We start from the raw sequence: 9398 nt of genomic DNA, 5'->3' as shown, positions 1-9398 counted from the left end.
ATATCTAACTTATACATTGATAAAAAAAAAAAACATATGTATCCCATTTAAAGGCTTTAATCTGTTTCCATGAAGATTCTCATGTAATCTTTTGTATTAAAAATGTCATAATCCAAGGACACATTTTCATATATTACTTTTACAACATGATTTAGATCAGTTGTCACCTAGAATTTACAAAATTTTTTTTCTAATGTTTACAGTACACTTCCTATATACAGTGCCACTTTAATCTATTTCACAGAACTCTCGAGGTACTCTTACAAACTCTACCATATCCAAAAAAGTCATTTGGGAATGATAAAAGGATTTCTGCCTTCTTATACAAAGGTTCATCATTATAGGCTTTATACAAATTTAGAGACAGAAGCAATCAAGGGTACTATAGTCTCAGTCACTTTAATAGTTATATATACTTTCTTTTAGGCCATTAGTTTTTAATTATGCCATCAACTCCGGAATGGATGAAATTGAAACCCTTCAATAGAATAGGCCCAGACACAGCTAATTCTAAACAGCTTAGTTCAGTTCACTGACCATGACTAGGAAGACAGTGACTGTCTAATAAGAAGGAACATTAATTTCCTTCAACTGGCAGAACAAGAGCTACTATTAGATATCATACTATTAGAGCTACTATTAGATATCATTATACATGAAAAGCAGTAACTGTAAAAGGGAGGCAGACAGTAGCTGTGAAATTGAGTTTGCATTTTTATTGTTGTATTCATTTCTACTGCATCATAGCCTCCTTTCTCATCTCACTTCTGTGACTTGCTTTTATTCCAGATGTCAGCACCAATAGTATGGCTAACAGGATATGGTACATGAAGCATTTTACTATTATATTACCAACAGCTACAGTTCTCAAGCCTTAGCCTCAGCCCGACACACTCAAAAATACATCACAACCTGCATCAGTCAATAACAATAACATATTGATACATCAGTCAATAACATAATCTCCTCTTCCCAAGATTTCAGGTAATGAACTTAAAAATCAGGTAATGAACTTAAAAATCACCTGATTTATCATATGACTAATATCCCTTGATGGGTATCACTGTTTCCTGAATAATAATCCTACTATACAACTTATGTATATTTGCAAATCAGTTCGTTCCTCCAGATCAGAATGTAAATTCCACATTCTTTCAGTCAAACAACCCAGATAGCAGAGAAATCTGGGTCAAACATGCCAAGTGTTTTGTGGCCCAACAGTAAGCAGCCACATTTAATTTTTTCAGCAGCAGTTGGAATCTGGGCCAAGAGTGGCCTTAATGCAACAAATGCTTGTGTGGCATTTAAATGTTCTTCAGTGAGGTAGAAGTGTGGCTGGGTTCAGCACCATTATTCCAAGGTGGTATGTGGGCCATCATTGGATCATTACAGAGAAAGTCTTCACTGTTGTACTAAGAACACGCATTTTCTACAGTCTTCTACTTTCCAAAACACCTCAGCTTGCTTTATTTGGTCAAATGCATGCTAACACAACATTTCTGTGGTGAACAGCCTCTTGGAAGGTAGACGGGAGAAATGTATATGTAGCCGAGCCTGTAAACTATAGCAGCCATTCTATTAGAGTGCCCCTTATAGCTCTGGAATATCTTCCAGCTTATCTAGAAGAAAAATGCCAATTGAGATGTTAAAGTATTCTTTACAACGACACTTTCTTCACAATTTAAATCTATACATGCTGTTCCAACCTCTGTTGAAAAGTATTTGCAGTTCAGTTGTTTAAACACTCTGCGTTCACTGTGAGGTTGATCCATTGATCCTGTCAGGTGAATGAAATTGGTATTTTTTTGTGCACCATCTAGTGGTAAGACCAATAAAATATAAAGAAAACTGTTTCTAACAAGGTAGATATTGGTGAATATTGAATTGATCTTTGGCAGGAAAGTCCGAGCAATCTGGCTGGCAAACCAAAGTTTACCCATGTTTGGTTTATAAGCATGAATAATTACCTTTTTATATACTTTCTTTTCATTATACACTGTGAGAAGTGTAACATATTTTGGCTACTTCTGAACTGACAGGTACAAACGTTTACGTTTGTGACAGAAATGGGAGGGTGAATATTGATTTTTTTTTTTTTGCGTGTCTTGATTGGACTCACAATGAGCATGTGAGTGAAATATATGATCATTTTTAATCATATATTCAGCATACATCATTTATAATTTAATAATTTTATTCATTTTCAGTAACTGCGTTATCCTGGTCATGGTGGATGATACTAGGCGAGAATGCTCCTTAGATGGGATGCCAGTCCATCACAGGAACACACACATTCACACTTAGAGGCCATTTAGCAGAGAAAATCCACCTACTGGCATGTTTTTGGGAGGAAGCCAGAGAACCCAAAGGAAACCGACATGGACATGGGGAGACATGAGACATGAGAAACATGAGACACTCCACACAGACAGAAACCCGAGCTCAGGATCCAAGCTGCGAGACAGCAACACCACCTTTTAGCAAATAAAAGCTCTGTGCTATTTTGAATTCAGTATCTTAAACATGTAACACATATAATTGATTTTCTTCAATTGCATTCTGCATTAACAACATAACCTTTTTTTTTTCCTGAAGGAGATATAAGAGAGCACAGATCATGACCACTTGGGCCATGGTGCTATGGATACAAAACAATTTAATAGTCAGCACATATTTGGTAAACAGATATTCCAAAACAACTTTATTGCTGGACTTATGAAAATTCATTATGAAAACAGACATTTGAAAGAATATTGCCACTGACGCCATATTGGTTGGTGTAATTGCTCCTTGAGTTCAGTTAAAATGACCACGATATGCACAATCAAAAGAAATAGTACTTTACTGCATGTAATATGTCTGATAAAATATTAATTAATCATTATGTTGATCAGTGGAACACGCTTTAAATAGGAATGCAAAAGACAAAATAGAGCTAGAAAAAACACAGGTTGACACAGCGCTGGTCTAAAACATACACACTGTATTTTCTAAACTTTTTTTTATTGCCATGAAGTAGACATCAAGATCCTAGCCACTGCATACTCTATTTGTTAGCACTGCAAATAACTAACAGTTCACAGCTAAATGTTAAGGACTTATTTTTCATGTTTTAATGTCAAGATCAGTTTCTTGTTTTCTCAAGACTGTTATTTTCAAATACTTTGTGAATACAAGCCCTGATTCACCCATAGCCTGATGGTTATATTATTGATGGTTATATTATTGAGCCCGTCTCTCTCATTTCAAACTCACATTCATGCTTTTCTACTCCTCTGTATTCACTTGTTCCAGAATGAAATAAGACAATTGGTTGATATCTGTGAGAGTTGGGTAGCACTGTAGGGTCATTGTAACCACACTCTCCTGCCCTGGAAAAATCTGCACCAAATCCTGTTTCAGCCTGAGCGTCTCCTCTGCTGACCTCTCCATCTCATTTCCACCCTGGGAATGACCCCTTACTGACCCGTGAGCTCTGCCGACGCCCCCAGGTGTCCGCTCACGGTACTTCAGCACTTCCGTCTGAGCTCTGGGTTGAGATGAGGGTTGGGGGACATTTGAGGCCATACCAGCAAATGTGTGACTGCCAGGAACAGGGGGACTGGGTGAAGATAAAAAGAGAGACAGAGTTTGTGTGTGTGTCAGGCTTCCACTAATCATAACTGCTATTTAAGGATATGTTTGTAAGTATGTGTGTTTCTCTACTTTTTTTCCCATGCAAGTTTACATCGATCCATGCACGAACCTCTTCTGTGTCCGTAAGAAGTCATTAATGTGGGGTCCACTTCGGCCTAGAGGATCATCCGGCACCATAAAGAGGTCCCCTGCAAACACGTACTGGAGCAACCTGCAGAGACATTGTTGAATATTGATATTAGAAATAATATAAATAATGTCTGTATTTCACACAGATAATATTGAACATTTATAGTAGAAATTACAGCAGTATTTTTTTTTTCTGGTGATCATGGTGTATAATACAGTCTGGAATGTAAATGACATTACAAATTCCTGCCCAATAATAACAGTAACAATAATAATAATAATAATAATAATAATAATAAATGTGGTAGATGTGGTAGCTCAAAGTGCCGTATAATCAAGTAGTACAAATTAAATGCTAAAGTAACGTAATAGATGGCACAGGATAAAATAAAAGATGTAGTGAAATTATAAGTACAACAATAAGTGTAAGAAGCTAAAATAATGAAATAATAAAAAGTAGTGTAATAGAATGCACAGGATAAAATAACTGTCTGAGTAACTTGACCAATACCAAGTAGTGGTCAGCAATATGGCAAACCTTTCAAATCATGATAACTTGTTGTTTTAATGTGCATCTGTATCACAATATGTACATATATTTTGATGTGATGAGGTGGAGTTGGAACTCACAGTAGTTACAACACTATAAGAACTTCAAAATATGAAAAAAGTCCAAAAGTGAAATAAAAATAAACAAGAAGGAAAAATAATCAAATTACTCATTTTGATGTTGAGTCTGGCTAATACCGTAGAACTGCAATACCCACGATTCTCTGAGTAAATTCCCATATCATCATAACACCTACCCCTAGTAACAATCTTTCTTTTAACTCTTTGGCTCTTAAAAGTTCTAGCTCACCTTGTCTTGATGATTTCTTTCCACCCAACTGACTCGTCCACAAGGTCTCTCATGTTGTCATTCGTTACAATCACTCCATCTGTCTGCCTTGCAAGCTGCAGCATAAATCTGAAAGCATGTTATATGAATAGTTTCAGCAACATGGCTAAAGTACAAGGATTTAAACCCACTATGCCCTGCAACACTGGCAAAAAAAAAACCAGATGTATAAATGCAGCACTGTCAGCATGGTATGTGAATTCTGGCTCTCGCAGTTTCTCAGGCTCTGCTGCATGACTCGAGCTTATAATTGGTCTCAACTAGAGATTTCAAAACTACTCAAGCATTTTTACTTGTACCTGCCTGCAATATCTTCTAACATATATAGCTGTAAGTTATATATCTGACTGTTAAATAGTTAAAAACTTTTTTTGTTGTCCCAATGTGCACTAGTCTCAACCAGATGTCCTATGAACCTTATGGGAAACCTTTAAAAAATGCACATTGAATATTTTATAACAAAACAGTAAGATGACAAGCTGAACATCATTTAAAAAGAGTTGAAAAAATGGGCGCAGTGATGTGTGGATATACCTGTCATCATAGGAATTTATCCTCTGTCCTTTAAACTCTCTAGATGGGGTAAACGAGAGGAGACCAAGATCCTGCAGTTGTGCCAGAAAGTGCTGCTCTTTAAAAGAGAATATGCTATGAATATAGACAAACTAACCTGATAAAAGTCTTAAAAGAAAAACACACAAATTACATAGTAATTACCTTTTATCTTTGGGTCTTTCTTCTGTCTCCACTGGGGAACGAGTGCTGTGATTTTGCGATGGCCTTGGTTCCAGAAGTACTCCACAGCCAAAGCAATGCCTCGACAGGAGAAAAATATTCCCAAACCATGCCTTTGGACAAGTACAATCCATCAGAATCAATATTCATAATGATACCAGACATGATGCAATACAATATAATCTGCATAATATGTCTTCTCCTGTTACATGTCTTGTAAATTTCTCCATATCAGATGACTGTGGCTTGATGCCATGTTTTGGGTAGTGACTGAAGAATGTTGCTAGTGGCACATATATGTAATAGCTATAAAAGTCATTTGCCCTATTAAGAAGTGACATGTCATATGTACAAGGTAGATGTACAAGGTAAACAAAACAGTAACCAAAAACTGGTATACATCTTGGGTAAAATTTTGTGCTGGTACTATCCGAACAATTATACAGCTTAGATAAACTTACTTATTCCCTTCTTGGAGTCTGAAGCTTAAAGATTAAAGAGAGTTAAAATATCTAGTAATATTCAAATTCAGGCATCACTTTTACCAGTATTGCAGCTATGAAAGATCTGTTATATGCTGTCTACTCTCATCTAATTGTAAAGTGATCTAACATGGAATTTACCAAAGTTGTCATTCTCTCTCTTTTTTTTGCTAATCCGGTTTGATGTTCTCAAAGCCTCCTCCACTCTACTGTCTTCATCCCTTACCTTTTTTTTTCTTAAGTTAAATTGCTTGTTTACTCTGTTTGTCCTATTTAACTCTTTTCTTACGTCATGGCAACGTTGCTCCCATCAATGATGATCTGCCGCAGCCCTGGGTCACCATGGTCATCCGTCAGCTGGAGGACAAAAGGTGTCTCTAAGCCTTCCAAGAAGCGCTGTTGTCCGGTGATGACTGCACCTGCTTTGCTTGGTAGAGGTTTGTGCTTAGGCTTGAGAAAAGTGGGCTCTGCTGGGCCACTTTTTTCTTCTGAGATGTTGGATTGCAGTGGAGATGGGTAAGTTGGCTGAGGAGGCCCACATACAGAAGGCGGAATGGTATGGAATGAAGATGAAAAAATATCTGGTTTAGTGCTTGCCAAGTCCATCTTGTCAAGCTCAGTTAAGAGTTCTGGCATCCTCAGTCCTACACTTGACTTTCCTCTCCCATATGCTTGCACATCTTGCTTCTTTTTAGTCACTGCTTCTAAACTTCCTCCTCTATCATTCTCAGTCTTTTCTATATTTGTCATTCCACTCTTCCCATTATTTCTCTCAGTTTTCTTCTCTTCCTTTAAAGGACTTTCTTTGGATCTTTGAAGAATGGGTGCATTTTTCCTCTGCTCCTCTATTTCCTCTGCTTTCTTTCTCTTGCTGTCTTTCCTGCCACTGGATTCCCTCATGCCCTTCCTCTGCAGTTCCAGGATCAGCTCATGCGGTTTCAATTCAGGGAGGTTGCTGTAAATCTCAGCCACCTTCTCCTCTGTGTACCCACAGCTGGCTGCTGCTTTCTTCATCACATCAAGGACAAAATCCTCGTCTTTGGCCCCTGGAGCCCCATTTACCTCCTGATTTAACATCTGGATCATTGTTTTATCTTGCTCTTGCTGGATCAGGTCAAGAACCTGAGAGGGTTCTCTGGGTCCAGTACGGGCCAAAACTCTACATACCACCTCATCGTTGAAGCCCATTGCAGTGAAGAATTTAAGTAGATGCTCATTTTCTTGTTTACTTGCTGTGGACAACAAGCTTTCTTCATGTTGATCCTCCTGATTTAACTCTTCTTCCTCCTCTATATCATGGGGTACACCTTCAGACCACGTGTGCACTTGTCTGTCTTGTTTCTTTACATCTGCACTTGCAGCACCAGGTCTTGATTCTGTGCCTGCTGCCAAACAGTGGAATAAGTGACTTGGAGACTCTGCTTGATTATTTTGCTTTCCTGTATCATTGATTCTATAATCTGAAAAGTTAAAAAAAGGTGTCCCGTTTGCTCTGGGAGAAATGGTGGCGCTGTTTAAAATCTCATGGTTCTGGTTCTCCTTAGATTCTTTTAGCATCAGTCTATCCATTCTCTCCTGAATTTTTAGAGGTTTTGTGGCTCCGGCTGAAACTACACCACTGTCCAAAGTGTTTGGATCTAGTCCTGACTGCTTAATTAAGTCCAGAAGAACTTCTTTCACCATCACTGGCAGGACCAGCAGTTCTAGGGTGTGACTGTCCTCCAGTCTCTCCACTAGGGATTTGAAGGTCCGACGAGAATCCATGGACTCACTTCTTGCCTGAGAAGGTTGTGCTTGGCTAGAACTGTACTTGTCTATCAGGTCTATGACAAGGGAGTAGGCCTTCACAACAGGTTCGGCCAGCCCAGAGATGAGGAGACAACCTACTGAGCCCACCTGGAGAAAGTTAAGCCAAAGGTAAATGCATACACTAATAGTAGATACTAACAGTAAAGAAGACAAAGTAGACCAACTTCACCATTCTAACCCTACTTACCACTATATGTGCTGAGGTATTTCTAACCAGGCAGTCAATAAATAACCCCTTGGCACCACAGAACACACACTGAAGGACATGTGGATATTGAACTTCCTTCTGAGCCTCTTGGTTCACAATACCTTTTATAAAAAGCTGACAAGAAGAGAAATCCAGCAAGACATATAATGAGACAAAAACAACTATGACTAATACTATTTTAAGTCATGACTGTCCTCTGTCCCTGGAGGCCTACCACTGTGCTGGGAAGGAGAATGCACCCAATGCAAATGATATACAAGGAAATGTCAGTCACCAACCAAGCACTGATAATTACGATTGATTTACACAAAGCATTGGGCCACTGCAAAGCTGCTTGGTGAAGGAACATTTTAAGAATGAAAACCACAGTGTTCTGTGTAATAGAACAAACCCACCTTTGCTGCCTCCACTTCTTGTTTCCTTCCCTTCAGTTGGAGCCAAATTTGTCCATCCTGAGAGGCATATGAGGTGTCTTCCCCACCAATTCTCAAAGTCACACCAAACACTCGCTCCACCGTGGGTTTCAGGGACAGCAGAGAGCCCTGCAAAACACCTGGGCAGGTAAACTCGTCCTCCACTTGCTGCTCTCCTGCCATCTTATCCCTCCATTCTGGGACGGCTGAGAGAGCCATGATGGGGTTTGAAGTGTAGGCTATAGTCAAGATTTACTTGTCTGTATGTGCGTATGTCCATAGAGAGAGAAAAAACAGACAGGTATCACAATCCTATGTCAAAAAGTACAGTAGCAGAATAACATTATAACAACCATAATAACACCAACAGAGTTAATAATGCCTGATTTCTGGTTAGACAGATAAAAGAGACATTATAAATGAACATTATATCATTTTCATCTACAGTTTTTGTGACAAGGCAAAAAGCAAATGTTACAGATGTACACAATCTACCCAATAACGTTAAGGGAAAGTATATAATAAGACAATTCTTAATATTCAATGTGATTTAAGAAATTTTTACCATGGCAACTTCAGGACTTTAAACCGCACCCTTCACCTTTTGGTTTCCAAGTTTAGGTTTCGATTGCAGCATATCTGCAAGCTGTCTTCCGGAATTATTTAAAAAGCGATATGGGTCCAAAGTTCAGCGTCTAACTCGCACCGAAGCTGTCGTGTCTGTGCTCAGTCATAAACATTGTTTATATTGTTTTAAACACTGAACGTTTTTGAACAATTCTCTAACTCTTGCGTTTAAAAGCTCGTCCTCAGCGCAGATTGTTGTTGTTGATAAAAGTGAAACTTGGGGAAACACGGAGTGGGCGTGCAGTAGTGTAACTACCGTAATGTACGTATGTGATGTCGCCTGAGAATGTCTTCATAAAGCTATGGATGATATTTTGATATTTTGATATTTTGAGACTCGTTTTGAGACTAGCTAGGCAAAGTTCTTCACGATAAACTTTGATGTTGGCTTGATAAAGCCTGTCTGAATGTCTGAAACTGTTTCATAAGCTTGAAGATAGTTTGAAGTTGAAAGAAAGAAA

The 9398-nt window shown here is 38.5% G+C and overlaps 1 protein-coding gene across 2 annotated transcripts; it reads right to left on the bottom strand.

The window, feature by feature from the left end:
• Positions 1-2688: 2688 nt before the first annotated feature.
• Positions 2689-9177, bottom strand: khnyn (KH and NYN domain containing). 2 transcript variants are annotated; one of them, XM_026943168.3, is made up of 9 exons: positions 8876-9175; positions 8293-8570; positions 7877-8011; positions 6170-7776; positions 5381-5511; positions 5198-5294; positions 4625-4732; positions 3746-3847; positions 2689-3601 (listed from the first exon to the last, which is right to left on the bottom strand). In XM_026943168.3, exons 2-9 carry the CDS (start codon positions 8527-8529, stop codon positions 3268-3270), a joined length of 2751 nt encoding a protein of 916 aa, XP_026798969.3. In that variant the 5' UTR covers positions 8530-8570; positions 8876-9175; the 3' UTR covers positions 2689-3267. The 2 variants fall into 2 exon arrangements, with proteins under 2 accessions (XP_026798969.3, XP_034157235.2); XM_034301344.2 differs by having other exon boundaries at positions 3466-3601; positions 3706-3847; positions 8876-9177.
• Between the last annotated feature and the right edge of the window lie 221 nt (positions 9178-9398).

The sequence above is a fragment of the Pangasianodon hypophthalmus genome, chromosome 28 (genome assembly GCF_027358585.1).
Source record: "Pangasianodon hypophthalmus isolate fPanHyp1 chromosome 28, fPanHyp1.pri, whole genome shotgun sequence".
NCBI lineage: Eukaryota > Metazoa > Chordata > Actinopteri > Siluriformes > Pangasiidae > Pangasianodon > Pangasianodon hypophthalmus.
This window is presented reverse-complemented; position numbering and strand designations above follow the sequence as displayed.